Here is a 20,381-nt window from a genome sequence, read left to right as displayed (position 1 = left end):
AGATTAAAGGAATGAGTGTAGGTAATGAGGAAACCAAATTATCACTCTTTGCTGATGATATGATGGTATACTTAGAGAACCCTAAAGAATCAACTAAAAAACTATGAGAAATAATCCACAACTTGAGCAAAGTTGTAGGATATAAAATAAATCCACATGAATCATCAGCATTTTTGTACATCACTAACAAAATCCAACAGCAAGAGCTACAAAGAGAAATTCCATTTAAAATGAGTGTCGATAGTATAAAATATTTGGGAATCTATCTGCCAAGGGAAAGTCAGGAACTATATGAGCAAAACTACAAAACACTTTCCACACAAATAAAGTCTGATCTAAACAATTGGAAAAATATCAAGTGCTCTTGCATAGGTTGAGCAAATATAATAAAGACAACAATACTCCCTAAACTAATCTATTTATTTAGTGCTGTACCAGTCAGGCTCCTAAGAAACTATTTTATTGACCTAGAAAAAATGACAATAAAATTCATCTGGAAAAACAAAAGGTCAAGAATTTCAAGGGAATTAATGAAAAAAAATGAAGATAGCCTAGCTGTAAGCAGATATTATAAAGCAGCAGTCATCAAAACCATTTGGTGTACTGGCTTAGAAGCAGAGCAATTGATCAGCAGAATAGGTTAGGTTCACAGAACAAAATAGTCGATAACTATAGCAGTCTAGTGTTGGACAAACCCAAAGGCCCCAGCTTTTAAGATAAGAATTCACTATTTGACAAAAACTGCTGGGAAAATTGGAAACTCGTATGGCAGAAGCTAGGCACTAACCCATACCTAACACCATATACTAAGATAAAGTCAAAATGGATTCATGATTTAGACATAAAGAATGATATCATAAACAAATCAGAACAACATAGGATAGTTTATCTCTCAGATCTGTGAAAGTCATTTGTGACCAAAGAAGAACTAGATATCATTATTGATCACAAAATAGATAATTTTGATTATATTAAGTTAAAAAGTTTTTGTACAAACAAAACTAATGCAGACAAGATTCGAAGGGAAGCAATAAACTGGGAAAACATTTTTACATTCAAAGGTTGCGATAAAGGCCTCATTTCTACAATATACAGCTAATTGACTCAAATTTATAAGAACTCAAGCCATTCTCCAATTGATAAATGGTCAAAAGATATGAACAAGCAATTTTCAGATGAAGAAATTAAAATCTCCCTGTTCATGTGAAAAGGTGCTCTAACTTACTATTGACCAGAGAAATGCAAATTAAGACCAATCTGAGGTATTATGACACACCTGTCAGATTGACTAAGATGACAGGAAAAGATAATGATGAATATTGGAGGGGACGTGGGAAAACTGAGACACTAATACATTGTTGGTGGAATTGTGAATGGATCCAGCCATTCTGGAGAACAATTTGGGAACTATGGTCAAAAAGTTATCAAACTGTGCATAGCCTTTGGTCCAGGAGTGTTTCTACTGGGCTTATATTTCAAAGAGATCTTAAAAGAGGGAAAGAGACCCACATGTGCAAAAATGTTTGCGGCAGCCCTTTTTGTAGTGGCAAGTAAGTGGAAACTGGGTGGATGTCCATGAACTGGAGAATGGCTGAATAAATTATGGTATATGAATGTTATGGAATATTATTGTTCTGTAAGAAATGACCAGCAGGATGAATACAGAGAGGCTTGGAGAGACTTACAAGAACTGATGTTAAGTGAAATGAACAGAACCAGGAGATCATTGTACAGGGCAACAAGAAGACTATACGATGATCAATTCTGATGGACATGGTTCTCTTCAACAATGAGGTGATTCAAACCAGTTCTACTTGTTCAGTGATGAAGAGAGCCATCTATACCCAGAGAGAGAGCTGCGGGGACTGAGTGTGGACCATAGCATAAAATTCTCATTCTTTCTGTTCGCTTGCATTTTATTTTGCATCTTTTTTTAAACTAATTTGATTTGATTTTTCTTGTGCAGCAGGATAATTATATAGATATGTGTGCATATATTGGATTTAACATATATTTCTACCATGTTTAACATAATATTGGACTACTTGCCATCTAGGGGAAGGCACAGGGGAAGGGGGATTGGAACACAAGGTTTTGCAAAGGCTAATGTTGAAAACTTGTCCATGCGTATGTTTTGAAAAATAAAAAGCTTTAATTTAAAAAAAGAAAGGAAAAAAACCAGGCTAAGCATTGGGAGAGTGAGCTTTCCAAGTGTTTATATAATGCCAGTACTATTGCTACTTGCTGTGAATGACCTTTTCATTTCTGTTATTTGATGTGTGAATTGTAGGATGAGTAAAGGTCAAGCAAGTTCTCGTTTAAAAAAAAAAAAAAAAGGAGAGAGTAATCAATAGTGTCAATGGCTGCAGGGAGGTCAAGGGGAATGGGGGCTGAGAAAAGACCACTGAATTTGGCAACTAAGAGATCACTCATAACTGGAGAGAGAAGAATTGTCTTTAAAGATTTAGGGTAAAATCAAGTATTTTCAACATGATTTTCCAATTTTTGTTCAAAAGATCTACATCTTGCTTATAACAAAATTTTCTTCAATAAGACAAAAAGCTAAGCCTTGATGGCTTTCGACTCTCACCTGACAATATGCTCTGTAGATGACGTCAAACAGGAAAGCCTGCGGCATTTCACTGGCTCGATGTTTGGCCCGGTCTAATGACTGCTCTAAACAACCGTCTGCAGAAGGAGTAATGACCGTGGATACCAGAGGCCGGATAGCTCCTGCTGCCTATGGAATACAAGGAGAGAGCACCGAGTCACACTTTGTACCTTGAGAAAGAAACCATCTGTACCCCTGATGTCACCCTGAATCCAATGCCCTTCTAGCAGGCTTTCTCAGAGAAACACGGGGTGAGGGAAGTCCATGCATCAGCCCCCCAGGAGACCATCCAAGGGAAAAAGGAGGAAAGCTTTTTCCATTCCAGGTTTAGCATTTGCAATCAGTGACCACTAAGAGGTCCACCCCCTGAAGAGGTCAGGGTGCTGGTTGATGAGAAAGAAAAAAGGATGCTGGGAAAAAGCCTTGACACAACGTGGACAGAGCTATTTACAAAAGCAAGAGTGAGCTAGCGACCATTTGCAAGATTTCACTGACACATGACGTGATTAAGTGAATTTAAGACACAGTTTTTGAGTCTCCTAGATGAGAATCAACAGTGACATGAAATATCGTCTGTCTCCACGCCTTCTTCTCATTTCTATGAAAAGGCAAGTTTTTTCAGGCATCCCCTTGGCTCTTCTCCCTCTCCTGCAGTGCTCCCTTGATAACTGAGCCCCATTAACATAAGCATCAAATCTTCCATTTTTTGGAAGCACATACAGACCCACAATCTGTGTTCGAAGGAAGGAACAGAGCTGGACCAGATCACACTGGTGAGATGCTCTAACCTGCCCCCATTTTACAGAGAAGTTACTGGGCAGGCACAAGGGCTCACTCTCAAACATGTCTGTTATAGAAAAAATGTGAACCGAGGTCCTCCACTTCCAGAGTTGTCATCTCGACTACCCCTCGGTGCCTCCCATGATCCCCTAGTCTGAGCCTCTCCTTTGTCAGAAGGAATGGCTAAATCCAGCAAGAGGAAAGAACTCAGTCAGAGGCTGACCATCAGAAGCTGGACCGAAGCCTCCGGATCGAGAACCAGGGCTTTCTCCACGGTACCATCCAGTTCTCCCTCCAACTTCCTCTGACCTATATGTGATGCTTCCCACAGCCAGTGGGGAACATTCACACAAATAATGAACAGGGGCTCCTCGGGGCTCTGGACGTTACTGGACAAGCTGCATCCAAATAAGGTTTGAGTTTTTCATCAATTAAACATGTATTCTGAGGAGTCCAAGAGGGCCCCATCCAAGATGCAGCTATTCCAGCTAGCAGTCAAATATGGGGCAATATTTAAGAAGAAACAACAATTGGCAAATTCATAAATTGCACTGTTCTTAATTGTAGAAACGGAAATAATCATTTGTTTTCCTAAGTAGTTACAGGCCGATTATGGGTAAGGGCTTAAACCGATGAAACTAAGCCTACGTCCACACCATGAAATATCAATCCTACCCATGAGAAATTCAAATACACTGTCAGTTACTTGTGTGTTCTAAGAGCAAATTGTCTTTTTAAACCTTGATGCAGTAATAAAAACAGCAACACAAACTTGTTATTGCTGCTCCTCCTCCTCTCTCTCCCCCCTCCTCTCTTCCTTCTCCTCTTCCTCTTTTGTCTTCCCCCTTCTCCCTCACTCCTTCCTCCTCTTCTTCCTACTTTTATTGTGTATGACTCTTCATGACAAAGAAATTGAAGTGGTTTACCATATCCTTCTCCAGCTCATTTCACAGATGAGGAAACTGAGGCAGACAGGGTGACATGACTTTCACAGGATCACACAGCTAGTTAGTGTCTGAGTCCAGATTTGAACTCAAGAAGACAAGTCTTTGGGGCAGAAAGAAGAAGGAAGAAGAAAGAAGAAGGAGGAGAAGGAGGAGGAGGAAGAGGAGTCTTCTGATTCCAAGTCCAGTGCTCTAACCACTGCACCAACTAGCTGCTCCCTGAGCATTGTAAAGCCCTATTCCAATGCCCTAAGTGAGCCCTTGACACAGTCCTGCCACAAACTGATCTTAGATTGCAGCACGAATGACCGCCATAGGAGAGGAAGACACAGATGAAAAATCTGATTTCATGCCCCCTATACAAATGCATATGCACAAAGAAGGCAAAACAACTGCATTACTGCCATCTAAACTTGGCTGGAGCCATGAAATAAATACTATTTTTTAAGGGATAAGAGTAACAAAACAAGGATCATATTTAAAAGCATCCTCCTCTGGCAGAGAGAAGAGAAAACAGCCTATTTCAATGAATGTCCAAAGAAAGAAAAAATAAACCCATGGCTATGCGACTGAGAGGCCTTTCTCTCACAGGAACTCTCTGGGTTTGGGAGCCCCCCATTGGGGTAGTCCATTTATATATGACTCAATAGACATCCATGAAGACTGCCAAGGGAATTATCGGTCTAGACTGCTTCCAAGGTCACTTCCAGCTCAAAATCTTCCATCCTACAATCTCTATTCTCCTAGATTCCCAACTGCACAAAATGAACAAGTAAATAACCATTTTGCCAAGGTGCTTTGCAACAAACGTGCATAGTCAAGCTAATGAAATTTCCTAAATCAGCGATGTCCCAAATTGTGTCTCATTTTCCATCTATTTCAACTCTTGGAAGTTCTTTTTTTAACCATACACTGTTTTATTGGCAAGTTATTATTAATGTCTCCTTGGGAAATTACAAAAAGGAGCTCGGACTCCAGGCTCAGAAGCTCAGCCAGCCAATGACTATTGTCTTCTCTTCCTGATTCACAAAGATATTTGCAAATCTAAGCAAGAGAAAGCAGTACAAACCATAAAATAAAGGGTCTCTACCTTCAATCATCCATGTCCAAAATTTTAACACTCTTATTAAGGCCGTGATGTTTCTTGGAGGTAGCAACATGTGGGTCTCTCTCCCAAACATCCAAGCTCCTGTAAATTATGATAGCCAGCAGAATAAGGCCTCCTACCTCATAATCACCATCGCAATATGCTAGATTGTCTTTATTAAAAGACTACTTAATAAAAGTTTATAAATTTGCATCTTCAAAGGTAAAGCAATCACTGATAATTACTAGATTAAAATATCACACATTTTCAGTGGGAAACTTTCATCTTTTTCTTTGAGTAACATAAAGTGATGGAAATTTCATTCATTAAAACACCTTCACAGAGCAACAAGGGTTTTATTGCCCAAAGTGAGCAATCAATGGGTGAGTAGAGATCAGAAAATGGTGAAAGGTTAAAGTTGTAGATAGATTAATAGATAGATACAGAGATAATATATATATAAAGTTAATTTTTTTAAATTACCTGTAAAAAAATTCAAATATCATTTTTTTTAGAATTTTGAATTCCAAATTCTCTCTCTCCCTCCTGCTCTCCCTTTCTCCCTTGAGAAGACAAGCAAAATAATACTAATTATACATGAGAATTCATGCAAAACCCATTTCCATGTTAGCCATGTTACAAAAAAAAAACAAAAACAAAACAAAACAAAACAAAAAGCCAAGAAGAAAAATTTTAAAAATTTTAAAAGTCTGCTTCAGTCTACATTCAGAGTTAATCAATTCTCTCTCTGGAAGTGGATGTATTACCTTTCATTAACTATGCTTTCCTCCTAGAGAACAGAAAAGAAAATGTACTGTAATTCCACTTCCTTTTAACTTGCTTCAGAGTGACTTGAGCTTTGGAGCGTTATAGACATAACTGAGTTGCCTGCCCTAAAAGACCATCACCACATATTAAGCTAACAATGTCGTTCTATGGAACAAACATTCATTAAGGATGCTATAGTATTTTCACCTTTTTGTTGTTGCTGTTTGTTTGCTTGTTTTTTTTTCTCTTGTGTTTTTTCCCTTTTAATCTGATTTTTCTTGCACAGAATGACAAATATGGAAATATGTTTAGAAGAATTACACCTTTAACCTACAGCAGATTGTTTGTTATTTTAGGAAGGGAAGAAAGGGAGAAAAAAAAAATTTTTTTTTTTGCAAAGGTGAATGCTGAAACTACCTTTACCTCTATTTGGAAAAATAAAATTCTGTTCATTCTTTTTAAAAGGATGCTATACTTGGCTGGCCCTGGAACAGACAACAGATATCTATGGCAAAATAAATCAGACCCTGCCCTCGAGGAGCTTATATTTTATCAGGAGGAAAAAACACCTGCCCCAGTAAATGAAAAGAGCATGATGAGGATTCTCTCCCATATTACAGAGAGAGGGAAAAGAATGGACAGGGGCTGGTCATAGAATTGCCTTACCACAGGGAAGTCTTGGCTGTGGAAATGCTCCCTGGAAATGCAATGTGGTCACTTGCAGTACTGCAGAATTGTCCGGGGAAGTTAAAGAATTGCCCCGAATCTTAAGAGTCAGAGGCAAGATTCGGACCCAGGTTTTCCCTTCCCCAAAGTCAGTTTTGATCTTTCCTATCACAATCAATGGACACAATCTCTCTCTTATCCTGTAGGTGGTCACTAGCCTTTGGCTGACTATTGATTCCAGGGCTTGGCCAGGGCTTTCCCATAGTAATGAGAGCTACAGCATCAGCCCTGAAGCTCAAGTCCTAAGGTCTCTTAACTGGCCAGCCCTGTATCCTGTCCCATGGTCAGACTGAAAATCCTGGGGGAGCCACGGCTGGAATCTTGATTTCTTGCCTCCAGTCAAGTCTACTGCCTTATCCCAAGTTCTGAAGACCCAAGGAAATAGAATTTCTCCTCCCCTGATTCCAAGTAATGGGTTTGCCTGAGGATACTGCAGACCTTTCACTTCCAATTATAATATATCACCTTCTCACTATTTGGCCAGAGAAACTTAACAGTGGAAGGGACCTTTGGGTGAAACTGCTACCATCACAGCTCTTCCAAGTGGGCAGGAACCTCAAAGCCAACTGAACAACGATCTCCCCTTCAATACAACAAACTAGTGGCCATCCAGCCTTCAATCAAAGGCCCCTCCGGGAGAAGGAATAATAATGATGTCACCAAACACTATACAGCACCTACTATGTGCCAGTGCTAAGTGCTTTACAATTACTATCTGAAGAACCTCCCTAGCAAGCACTGTCCCTTGGGATGGTGCTGATCATTGGGTAGTTTTCTCGCTATCAAGTATTCAGGGATTTTCACCCACTGCTCCTTGTTAGACCCTCTCAGACAACACAGAAAATAAATCTTGAATCCTCTTTCAATGGACAACTCAACCCATCCATAAGAAAAGCCAAAATAAGCTAAGCAGTTTACTCAGGAACCTAGGAAACAGTGTAAGACATGAGGACTGGGAGAGACCATCTAGCCCAACCCCTTCACTTTGCAAATGAGAAACTGAGACCCAGAAAGGAGAATGACCATGTTTAGAGAGAACACTGATGCTGATTATAGGTCACACAAGTAGTGATTGCACACAAAGCACCAACACTGGATGGCCACTTATTAGAGAAGGTGTGAATGTTCCCTCCACAGTCCCTCCCAACTTTGATCCAAACTCAAGTCCTTTCCTTGTAAGTGGAGGGAACGTTATATTTTATAAATGCTTGATGACTAATTGACAAACGTTGTAATGAATGCCTGACTTGAAAAGAAACCTTTGGGTAGAACTTAGACGAATAGCAAAAGGCACCAAGAGTGAAGTGACACAGGCGTCAGGAGCCCTGGACTAGGGACCAACTGAAAAAGGACACGAGAAACGGTGAGCACCGTACCATCACCGGCTGGTTCTGCGCCTCTCACCATTCCCCTCCCTTACTGTCACTTAGTATTCAGTGGCACACATGGGAAATTGGCCAGAAGAAAAGAGTCCAAACACCACAAAAACTTTCCACTAATTATTTTCATCTTTTCCTGTCCTTATTGTTCAGAGCTGTTAGAGGGAGAACATTCTAAACCTACTGGCAGGAGATGGTCACTGGGGACCTGGGGTCACAATCCAAAAGATCAAAGGAAATATCTCAAGACGACCCCAGAGTTCAGAAGCTTGATGTGTCTACCGAACCCTGAAGGGACCTTCTTAATGGAACCAGGAACAATTTCAGAGAGCTCCTTCATGCATAATTTATGAGTTTTCCTGGAGACAACCATACACTGTGACAATCCTATGCTGCCATTTTAATTAACAAAAGCAAAGGGAGCTGTCCGAGACAAGGGACTTGGCCGGCTCTGGAGGGAACTTCAGAAAGACTGGGCAAGCAAGAACAATGGGTTTTCGTCCCTCCCTAACCTGCTGAAGTTTCCATGTCAGGGGCATATATTGGGGGTGGGGAGGGACCTTCAAAGGCCCTCATCCTAAACCTAGGGAGAGGACCAGAGCCAAGAGAGGCTCAGGACTTTCCCCAATTACACAGAGAGCATCAAAACCAGGATTCAAGTCTCCCAACTGTAGCATCACTCACGTCCCTGGTCAGCCTCATAGCAATAAAGCAGCAGCTGTGAGCCCTAGCTTGGCCCAGAGGGTGCCCTGTGAATGGCAGGCAGCCCGGCACAAGGGAACTTTGGGTTTGTCATCAGAGCAACTAGGTTCAAATCCGGGCTCTGCCGTTTACAAGTCACATGCCTTCTTGAACCAGAGTTTCCTCATCTGTAAAAATGAGAGGATTGGGTCAGGTGGAATATTAATGAGATTCCAAGGTAGGTGCTCTTACTCTGGAGATTTGGAGAAATCCCAGGGGATCCACAGCCTGGATTGGGGTACATGGAAGAAAGAGGCCTTTTTTACTAATAGTTTCCTTTGCAATCCTGTGTTGTTGAATTTAATTGAATTTAATGGTGAATTTAAAAACACAACTCTGAGAAAAAGGCCTTAGGCTCTAGCAGGCCATTAAAATGAGAACATAATGCAAAAAAAAAAAAAAAAAAAAAGAAAAAAAAAGAAAGAAAGAAGAAAGAAAAGCAAGTCCCCTCTTTTAAAACCATCAACCTCTGAGGGCCACTCTTGAACGGTTTCTCTCGTGCAAAGCTGGGGAGCTATGGGATCACAAAAGGATACCATTTTACACCTGAGGAAACTGAGGCACACAGAGGTTTTGTTGTTTTTTTTTTAATTGACTTGTCCAGGGTCACAAAGGCCAAATCTGAAGTGAGTTCTTCCAGACCCCTTGCTCAGAGCTCTAACCACTGCACCACATCACTGTCTCTTTCTATTCTCTTTGAACTCAGGCAAGGTAACATACAACAGAACAAACAATAATCTCTTATTCGCCATCTCCTCAGAATTACATATTGGTGTAATCAAAAAACAAAAAACCTCCAAGATAAGAGAACCAAGCCTTTCTTGCCTGGACTTTCTGCTCTAGACATGGCTCACCCTCTCTCCCTTTTCTGGAATCTTCCCTGCTGAAAAACCCAGGGTTGCCCAATGGTTCCCTGCCTGGGATGCCACAAGAGGAAACCAACATGGCGTGGCCTGCTGGGGGCCACATGCAACTCCCGGCCTTCTCGGGCCAGCCCGAGCTGCTCTGAACGGTTAAATAAGAAATACACGTTTGCTGAATGAATGCAAAGTCCACAGAGGAAGGGAGGCCGTTCTCCTGACTGGGCAGGAACAGAGATTTAGTGTAAGCCATCAGCCCAGTGCTAGGAACGCGGGATTCTTCTCCTAGAGGTAGCCTGGCCACCACTGCTCCAGGGCCCTCCCCGCTCTCACTCTGGGATATCCTCGTCTGCCCACACTTTATTGGAGGAGGGAAAACAGTGCTTCCTTAGGGTCCTCCCCTACTGTCTGTCCCCTTAGACATTTGAGCCCCACAGTCTTTCCCTGGGCTTTTAGCATCAGACATTTCTTCTAACCCTTTGGGGAAACGCCAGCCGCCTAAAGTTGTTGCCCCAACCCGAGGCATGGACACGTACCCCATGGTCCCTCGCAGCAGCGACCACGCTTGCAAGCACGTCTTCCTCCACAAAGGGCCTCACAGCATCGTGGATGATCACAACCGTGGGGGTGGGCAGCCGGGAGTGGGGGTGGTCTCCTGCCAAGGCCTTGAGCCCATTGAAAATGGACCGATGGCGCGTGGTGCCGGCTTCCACCAGAGTGACTCGCTGATGGCGGTAGCGCTGGACAATGGCCGCCATCATGTCCATGTTCTCACTGGTCACAGCCACCACAATGTCTTTTATCCAGCTCACCCTAAAGGAAAGAAGACCAAAGACTGATTAGAGCCATACGAGGATCTCGGAGAGAAAAGACTGGCCATGTATGTCCAAACTCACTGATGTTTCTTTCCTCAGAAGCTGTTTGTCTACATGATGGTGTCTCCAATCCTTTGTGTTCCCTGATTTCCCCCTTCAGCCCCCTCGGTCCCCTCTTTACCCCCCCATCTCTCTCTTTGAACACCTCATCCCCCTCTTTGGACCCCTTGGACCCCTCTTCAGACCCCTCATTTCCCTCTCCGGCCCCCTAATTCCTCTCTTTGAACCCCTCATCTCCCTCTTCTGCTTGCATCTTAAACAAAAAAGCTTAAAGTATTTTACAAAACCTTAAAGCTTCATGGAGATACTGGCTATTTTTAATGGGGCCTGCACCACAGAGAGGGAAAAGTCACAAAGGGGAAATGAGTCCATTTTATGGATTAAGAGCAATCAAAGGAAGAAGCTGGATGCCAGAGGAGGCCACGGGGAGCCCAGGTTTGTCACTGCATGAATTCTCCAAAACCCAGACCGACAAGGTAACCAGATCCACAGGCCACACACAGGCTCAGGACTCCCCAGCTGAACTGCAGCAAGCAGGTCACTCAGGAACATGGAACCAGAGGAGTGGCCCCGAATCATCTGAGCAACTCAACTGTCCGCCTCCTTTGACTCAGAGACCTCGCTGCTGGGAACACAGCACAGGGAGGTCAAAGACAGAAAAGTCCAACTGATGCCAAAATATTCTGAGGATTATTGTTCATGCTGGCAAAGAGCTAGATAGAAAGAAAGTGTCCTCTGCGTAGGGAATGGAGGAACAAACAGGAGGAGAACGTGGCTGCTTCAAACCCAAGAACCAGGACAAAGTCCACAGTAGCTATAATCATATTAATAAAAGCTTCTAATTCACTAGAGCCAAGGGTTGTATGTGCCAAGTACTGGAAATACAAAGATAAAAGGGCAGGATCCCTGCCCTCAGGGAGCCACCTTTCTACCTCACTGAACAAAGAAGAAGCAAACCCCAAGGATCACGTTAATAAACAAACCAGCTAACAGCTGAGCCCTGTGGGGGACTGGCAGTCCAAGGCTCAACAGTGAGGGGATGAGCCCAGAATAGGCTGCAATAGGAATAGCAGTGGCTAGAATTTAAGGTTGATAGATAGATAGATAGATAGATGATAGATAGAGATAGAGAGATAGATAGATGATGGATGGATAGATAGAATGCAATGAATAAATAATAGCACAATTTCTAAATTTGTGCTATTATTTGCTGCATTTTACCGATGAGCAGAGAGCTCAGTGACTTTCCCAGGATCATATAGCCAGTAACTCAGGCTCAACTCCTATGCACTAATACTAACTCATTACTTCAATATGTGCAAACCATAAGTAAACCGTTCCCACCCTTTGACCCACCAATCCCATTATGAAAGAGTCCCGACTCTTATGAATGATCCGACTGTTAAGAAATATGATCGTGCCCTAAGATGTGACAAATACGAGGCGTCCGGAGACACAAACTGAAGGCAGAAAAAGGAAGGCAGAGAACAGAGGAGAAAGAAGATGCCTGCAGGATACATCCCGAGGCAAAGGAACCCGGCTAGGTGGGAAGACCAGGCTTGGCTCAGCACAAAGCAAGAGGCCCCTTTTCCTCTTCTTAGAAGAGAAGCTGCAGCCCATGACTGGGGGATACTGCATCCCCGTCAGATGGGACACTAGTTTTACTTCATTATGTTTTTGTGTCACAAGACAGTTCAGTGGGAAAGTGGACAGGTCTAAAATGACAGTGGGAAAAAAAAAAAGGGATAAATGAAACTTTGAAAGAGAGAAAGATGCTGCCCTGGTGTCTCAGCTCAGCTTTCCAGGATATGATATTTTTTTTACATAATCTATTACTCACTCACTGCCACCATTCTCCAATAAAAGCCACACAAATGGGAGTCATATTGACCTTATTTACAAAGGAAGAAATTCCGTTTAGCAGCAAAGACTAAACTCCAAATCTGAACATTGTGTTTCTTAAATCCTCCTTATAAAATTTTGCCCTCCCATCTTAAAAAAATAATAATACATGACATTGTCCCTCTGGGGTAGGGAATGGGGAATGGCAAACACTGAGAAGCAAGCACAGAAGGACCTGTCCCTTACAGAAAAGGAAAAGGTCAAAAAAGCCTCTCTAAGGCTGGCCCTGTCCCCAGGTAAGAGCCATGGACCCATCCAGGGGAGTCAATCCAGATGCAAGTCCAGACCTAACAGCCTTCATTACTCCTTCCACCCTCCTCCCTGGACTCACGAACAGCACTATCTCCTAGGAGTCCTCCTGTCTTCATCTCCAGGACCCCTCTCAGTTTTATGAACCACTTTCAGCTATTGAGAAGTAGCTTGGATAGCAAGTTGATCTCTGAACCAGGAAACACTGACTTCAAGCCCTTTAGCTTCTTGCCTTGATGCCATTTTTGACGTCATTGAAAGCGTTTGACAACATGGTGGAAAACATCATGCTAAAAAGCATAGGAGCAAGCACACGGCCTTGTTCCACTCCATTGCTGTCTGGGAAAGTATCTCAGTCTCTCTTCCAGAGTTGTCACCATCCAGTGGCGGGACAGAACCAAGACAAACTGGTAAGGGCTCCTTGGTTTGGAGCCCTTGGAGATGCCCTTGGTTTCTAAGTACTCCACAACACCCATTTCAGCTGCCTTCATGCCGTGGCAACAAGCTGTTCTCATCTGCCTATTGCACCAGGAAGAGTCTTCACATGCTTGGGATAGCTCACCAACATGTTGGAGACCCTTCGCCTGGATTAACCTGCCTGCTGAAATGGTTTACTGGGGTGTGGCCACTGTGCAAGCTACAGCTTCTTGGAGCCATGGTGAAAGTTAGGGGATCAGATGGACACTGAGAAGGGCTGGGCAGTCCTTACAGAAACAGTTCTAGTCCTCCCTGAACATACTTAAAGGGTTGGGAGAGAGGGTAATTGAATCAATCATTCTCTCTCTCTCTCTCTCTCTCTCTCTCTCTCTCTCTCTCTCTCTCTCTCTCTCTCTCTCTCTCTCTCTCTCTCTCTCTCTCTCTCTCTCTCTCTCTCTCTCTCACATACATACACACACACACTCCATTCAAAATAATTAACAAGATACTCTCCCTTTACCAAGTGAGAGCACTTCTAGTGAATTAGTAAGGCAGCAGCCTTTAAATCTATTTGGGAAAAGTTGTTCATCAATTTGGAAGGAGAGAAGGCCACTGGATAAAATGGCTTTCATACAGAAAGGATATTTGAGTTGATTAGAGTCAGTTACAACCTATGCAACTTGCCTAAAATGAGTAAGAGCCCGGCGTAAAGGTGGTGCAATTCCACGGAGGGGATTACTTTGGGAGCTTCTCTGCTTCTGGATCCAGTGAATCTTGTCAGCTTTGAAAGGCCAGAAGATTTGCACTTCCTGGCCAAGCTTCAGCAGCAACCCTGGCCAGTGAAAGGATCCCTTCAGACATAAAGAAAGCCAGCATCGGGGCCACTGAGACCCAACGGACAGCCCATCAGGGCTAATGGAACACTGAATGCCAGAGGAAGGAGAGCAATGAACATCCAAGAGCTGTGAGTGACTCCTTGGCACAGGCTCTCCTAGCTTAAACCCACTGTGCCCTCAACTCTGCATGCACTTGGAGGTGCTTGGAACCCCCATTCAAAGAAATGCATGTACCAACCAATATCACCTTGTTAAATATCCCCTTCTGAAAGCTGATTAAGTACAACTGACTGAGAGCAACTGATGGTCCAAGGGGAAGGAGTCACACAAGCAGCAGGAAGTGAGCAAAGTCTTCCAGGGTCACTCTAGTAACCAACCCACCTCTTAGGACCCAGGCTCCTGGTGCAGGTTGGGGCTGGGGAGGTACTTCCAAGTCCATGCTGCTCCTTCATCAAGCTTTAATATGTGCTGCCTAAGGCTAATGTGGCAGCAATTGGGTGGCGCAGTGGATAGAGCAGGACTGGACCTGGACTCAGGAGGACCGAGTTCAAAGGCTGCCTTAAATCCTTACCAATATGGCCAGTTTTCTCATGGGGATAATAAGAGCACTTCCTTGTCAAGAGTGTTGTGAGAACCAAAGGAAATCGTGCATCTTGAATCGCTATTTAAATGTATCTCTGAATAATGGTAATGATGATTATTTCAATACCATCTTCCCTAGATTCAGAATTGTTTTAAATTTGTAATAATCCTAACAATAACTAGAATTTATACAGGGCCAAATCATCCTAACAATAGCTAAAATTTCTACAGGGCAGACCATATGCTGGCCACAGTGCTAAGGGATTTATAAAAATGATCTTATTTGAGCTTCACAACAAGATAGATAATGTCACTATGCCCATTTTACAGATGAGCAGGTCTCTGGTATGATACCAGACTTTCAAGATCATTGACAAGTCTTGTTTCAGGATTTGGTGCAGAACTGGAGGCACTTGTTCTTAAATCAGAAAAATCATTTGAAATCTAAATTCTTTCCTGAGCAAGCTTCCAGCCAAGGGATCCTCCTAATGCAGAGCAGCTGCCCAGCCCCGAGTGCATCCATTTGTGTTTGCGATATTCTCGAAGCAAGAAAATCAAAAGATCATGGAGAGTGAGGCACAGAGAAGCCCCTCACCACTGCCCAGATCTGCACAGGGTGCGGGGCCAGTGGGCGGCAGCTCTGCTTCTAGGGCAGGGCAGACGGAGTTGTGGCCGACTTGGGGTGGTTGTTGTATGTCTTGCTGCTGTTGTAAATTAAGAGAAAATGGAGGGGAAACGCAAGGGCTGGGCCTTTGTCCTGCTTCTCCACAAATGCTGTCTTTCCCGAAGGCAGGCTCTGATGGGGAAGATGGTGTCAGTGTTTAAGTGGTTGCCTCCCAGAGCAGCCCAGTCTGGCCCTTGGGGACACCAGGATCCCAGAAATCCAAAGTTACAGGAGCTCTCCTGCAGAAGGCGCCTTCGCTCATCGCTCATGGTCCTAAGGGGGAGGACACGCTGCAATGGGAGTTCGGGGTCCCTTGGTCACAAGTGGAAGGATGCAATGTGACAGGAGTTCGGGATCCCAAGGGGAAGGACACAATGTGACAGAAGTTCGTAACCACAAGGGGAAGGACACAATGTGACAGGAGTTCGGGACCACAAGGGGAAGGACACAACGTGACAGGAGTTCAGGGTCCCTTGGTCACAAGGGGAAGGACACAATGTGACAGGACTTTGGGACCACAAGGGGAAGGACACAATGTGACAGGAGTTCGGGACCACAAGGGGAAGGACACAATGTGGCAGGAGTTCGGGACCACAAGGGGAAGGACACAATGTGACAGAGCAGGGGTCCCTTGGTCACAAGTGGAAGGATACAATGTGACAGGAGTTCGGGACCCCAAGGGGAAGGCACAACGGAAGGTTCAGGGTCCCTTGGTCACAAGGGAAGGAAAATTAAGAGTTGGACCACAAGGGGGGAACACGGACAGGAGTTCAGGCCAAAGGGGAAGGACACAATTGGCAGGAGTTGGGACCCGGGGGGAACAATGTAGGAGTTCAGGGTCCCTTGGTCACAAGGGGAAGGACACAATGTGACAGGAGTTCGGGACCACAAGGGGAAGGACACAATGTGACAGGAGTTCGGGACCACAAGGGGAAGGACACAATGTGACAGGAGTTCGGGACCCCAAGGGGAAGGACACAATGTGACAGGAGTTCGGGACCCCAAGGGGAAGGACACAATGTGACAGGAGTTCAGGGTCCCTTGGTCACAAGGGGAAGGACACAATGTGACAGGAGTTCGGGACCACAAGGGGAAGGACACAATGTGGCAGGAATCCGGGACCCCAAGGGGAAGGACACAATGTGACAGGAGTTCGGGACCACAAGGGGAAGGACACAATGTGACGGAGCGGGACCACAAGGGGAAGGACACAATGTGACAGGAGTTCGGGACAAAGGGGAAGGAACAATTGACAGGAGTTGGGCCCCAAGGGGAAGGACACAATTGACAGGAGTTGGAACAAGGGGAAGGAACTTTGACAGGTTGGACCAGGAAGGACACAATTGGCAGGGTTGGGAAACCCAAGGAAGGACCTGGGAGGAGTTGGACCACAAGGGGAAGGACACAATGTGACAGGAGTTCGGGACCACAAGGGGAAGGACACAACGTGACAGGAGTTCAGGGTCCCTTGGTCACAAGGGGAAGGACACAATGTGACAGGACTTTGGGACCACAAGGGGAAGGACACAATGTGACAGGAGTTCGGGACCACAAGGGGAAGGACACAATGTGGCAGGAGTTCGGGACCACAAGGGGAAGGACACAATGTGGCAGGAATCCGGGACCCCAAGGGGAAGGACACGCGGAGGTCGGAGAGCTGCGGGCCGCCTCCAGGCGCTCCTCCGGACCCAGAGCAGGTGTCCCCTCCCCGGGGGCGGTCACTCGCAGCCACCGCCCGCTTCCCCTCTCCCCCTGGCCCGCAGCCGCAGGGAAGGCCCGGCACCCCTCGCGCCCCGCAGCAGCTGGCGGGGCCAGGGAGGGCTCGGGGAGTGACAGGTGGGGGAGGGAAGGAGGTCAGGAGGGGAGGGGCGGACCCCGGCTCAGGCGGGCCCCGCCCTCGCGCACGCGCGCACGCAGGCGGCCCCGCGCTCCCGCCCCCGGGCGGCCCCCGCCCGCGCCCCGGCCCGCCGCGCGCTCCCTACCTCTGCAGAGCTTGCAGCGTGTAGCTGATGAGCGGCCTCCCGAGCACGGGGCAGAACTGCTTGGGCGTGGGCCCGCCCAGCCGCTCCCCGCAGCCCCCCGCCGGCAGCACGGCCGCCACGGCCCCGGCCGCGGGGACTCCCGACTCTCCGCCGCCTCCCAGGCCGGCCTCCGCAAGCCCCCGCGCCCCGCCGGCCCGCTCCATGGTGCCGATCGCGTGGGGGCGGGGAGAGGCTCCGGCGAAGCGCCCGCCCGCGCCCCGGCCGCCCGCGCCCGCCGCCGTGACCCACAGAGACGCCCGGCAGCTCCCCGCGCCCGCCCGCGCCTGCAGCCGCCGCCTGTCAATCAGGCGTGGGCGGGGAGGGCTGGGGGCTGCAGCTCCCCCACCCCACCCCGCCCCGGGCTAAGGTCGGCGAAGGAGCCTCCCCCCACCTCCGGACGTCTGAAGGCCCGTGGCTCAGGCCTCGGAATACCGGAAAAGCGTCAGTTTCTTTCCTTAACCACCTTATAGCCCTGTCAGGGAATGGGCTACCCCCGCCCCAAGCTTTCTCCTCGCTTTCCCTGTTTGTACGTACACACACACACAGAGTCTGGGAAAAGGAAAGCGCCCCCTCCCCCAGCCCCGCAGGGGCTCTCCCCGGAAGTTACTGCCTATCTGGTTTGTAGCTCACTTTCTGGGGCCTTTCCCTCCGACTCGCCCCTTTCACAATCCGGGAAACTGAGGGCCTGGGACCTGGAATGCCAATACACGGTTTAACGCGGGCAAATAGAGCCCTAGGCAGAAGCTGTGACCCGTTGTGCCGAGCGGGGCTACGGGAACTCCCAACAGCCCCGCGGCGCAGATGCGGAGCAATAATCAGGATATTAGCTTTTGCTAAAGCTTTAAGGTTTGCTCGGCGTTTTACAATTACTCCATTTGAGCCTCAACACAGCTGGGAGCATGGGACTATTACCCCCATTTTATAGAGGAGCAAACTGAAACCAGGAGGTTAACAAGTGATGTCGCACAGGAAGCTGGATTTGAACTCGGGTGATCCCGACTCCAGGCCCAGCATCTTATTAGGACACAGCATTAGTAATAGAATCTCCTTACTCTGCCTCCTTCAGAAGAGTCACCTCTCCCCATCATTCCCTTTTCGGTGTCCAGCCTCCTCTCTGGCCACGCCCTAGATCTTACAACCTCGAGGACAGGACTGTCTCACCCTTATCACTCTAGTCTTTGTCACTGGGGCTCTGCAAGGTACCCGAGCATGGTAAATACTGAGTGAGAATGATTGGAAGAACTGTCAGACAGGAAAGTGGATCATGGGATAAGAACTGAGACTTTGGACATCTGGTTCACCCCATTCCCTTCATAATAAGATCAGTAATGGACTGAAGGAAAATTGAAGACGTGGCTGAATTAATGTACCCCTTTTCTTGGCCCTGAGCTAAACATCCTGCAGGTACAAAAAGGCATCTCTGCCTTAAAGGACAGACCACGCACTTGCAGGAGAGTGTTTGAGTCTAAATAGGTATCCAATGGTGAATAGACTAAAAACCCAGATCACATGAAGAAGAAAATGAAAGAAAAGAAGAAAATTTTGCTATGAGTAATAAGAAGGATGATTTCGGAAAATCCCAGGAAGATTTAAATGAACTGATGCAAAGTGAAGTGGGCAGAACCAGGAGAACATTGTACACAGTACACAGCAATTTCTTTTCCTGCTTTTTAAATTGTGTTTTGCATAACTATAATTCCATACACATATATACATGTATATACTTATAGATATGTGATAGGTATGTTGTGGCTAGAATGTTAATCTTCCCCTGCTCTCACCACACAAATTCCCTACTTACACTAACAGTCAGAAAACCAGGATATTGGGTTGGAAAGAATACATTTTACCATAAAAAACTATGTGGGAGTCCTGGATCAATTTTGGAATGCCTTTGCATGGAAGATGAGATTAGCAAAGCTTTCCCGGTTCATAATTATAGCTAGTGGAATCAAACTCTCAATTCTTAAAGATAACTCTTCTATCATCTCCGCCTCATTTATCTTTAGTCTCTCCTATTGGATGCCTTCCTGCTTCCTACAAACACCTCCTTGTCTCCTGTCCTTAAAAACAAAAATAATAATAATTTAAAAAAAAAAAAAAACCTCACTTGACTGACCCATCCCTGCTATCTATCTCCCCATAGTAATTTTCCCTTTCATGGTTAAATTTGTTCATAAGACCATCTACATTTGGGGCCTTCAGTTCCTCTAATATAATGCTGCAGTTTAGTTTCTGACTACATCATTCATCTCTCCTTAGTTATTAATCATCTCTTAATATAGCAATCTAATGACCTCTTTAATCCTCACCCTTCATGACTTCCCTGAAGCCTTTGATGCTGGTGACCCCCTACTTGTTAGTGCGCTCTTCTCAAGGCTTTCAGGTCAGGTCATCTCCTGCTTCTCCTCCTGTGTGTCTGCTCTTTCTCAGGCTTTTTTGCTGAATTTTAATCCTGACTGAGCCTCCAGGTTGTGGCTGTCCTTAAAGGCCGTACCTCAGCCTCTCTTCCGCTATACTTTTGCTTTTGGAGATTTCATCAATTTCTATGGATTTAATCATCATCTCTGTGCAAATGATTTCCAAAGCTACTTATTCAACCTTAATCTTACTCTGTTCTCCAGCATCAGACCAGATTAGCTTAAACATAACATTTCCAAAACTGGAATATCTTCCTCACAGCCCCCTAAACCCTCCAATCTTCTTAACTTGCCTGTTACAGTTCAGGATCCCAGCATCCTCTCTTTTGTTCCAGCATTCATTCCAGCTGGAATCAGGATTCCAGCATCCTTCTCCTGTCTCACTGAGGGCTCATCCTTGGATCCTCAGTTTCTTATTCTCCCATATTCATTTATTAAGTCCTGTTGATTTTACACTCATAACATCTCACATATGTCCCTTCCTGTCACGTAACACTACCATCACCCTGGTCTAGGCCC

General features: G+C 45.6%; 1 protein-coding gene across 1 annotated transcript in view; it reads right to left on the bottom strand.

Annotated features, from left to right (window-relative positions):
• Window positions 1-17,772, bottom strand: part of CRPPA (CDP-L-ribitol pyrophosphorylase A) — a 229,007-nt gene extending 211,235 nt beyond the window's left edge. Inside the window, exons 1-3 of the mRNA XM_031940697.1 lie at window positions 17,404-17,772; window positions 10,433-10,709; window positions 2,591-2,740 (exon numbers count right to left, since the gene is read on the bottom strand). Of these exons, the coding sequence (XP_031796557.1) occupies window positions 2,591-2,740; window positions 10,433-10,709; window positions 17,404-17,606 (630 nt within the window). The 5' untranslated portion in view covers window positions 17,607-17,772. The remainder of the gene's footprint in view (window positions 1-2,590; window positions 2,741-10,432; window positions 10,710-17,403) is intronic.
• Between the last annotated feature and the right edge of the window lie 2,609 nt (window positions 17,773-20,381).

Source organism: Sarcophilus harrisii, chromosome 5 (genome assembly GCF_902635505.1).
Source record: "Sarcophilus harrisii chromosome 5, mSarHar1.11, whole genome shotgun sequence".
NCBI classification, from domain to species: Eukaryota; Metazoa; Chordata; class Mammalia; order Dasyuromorphia; family Dasyuridae; genus Sarcophilus; species Sarcophilus harrisii.
The sequence above is the reverse complement of the archived record's forward strand: the minus strand, read 5'-3'. Positions and strand labels throughout refer to the sequence as shown.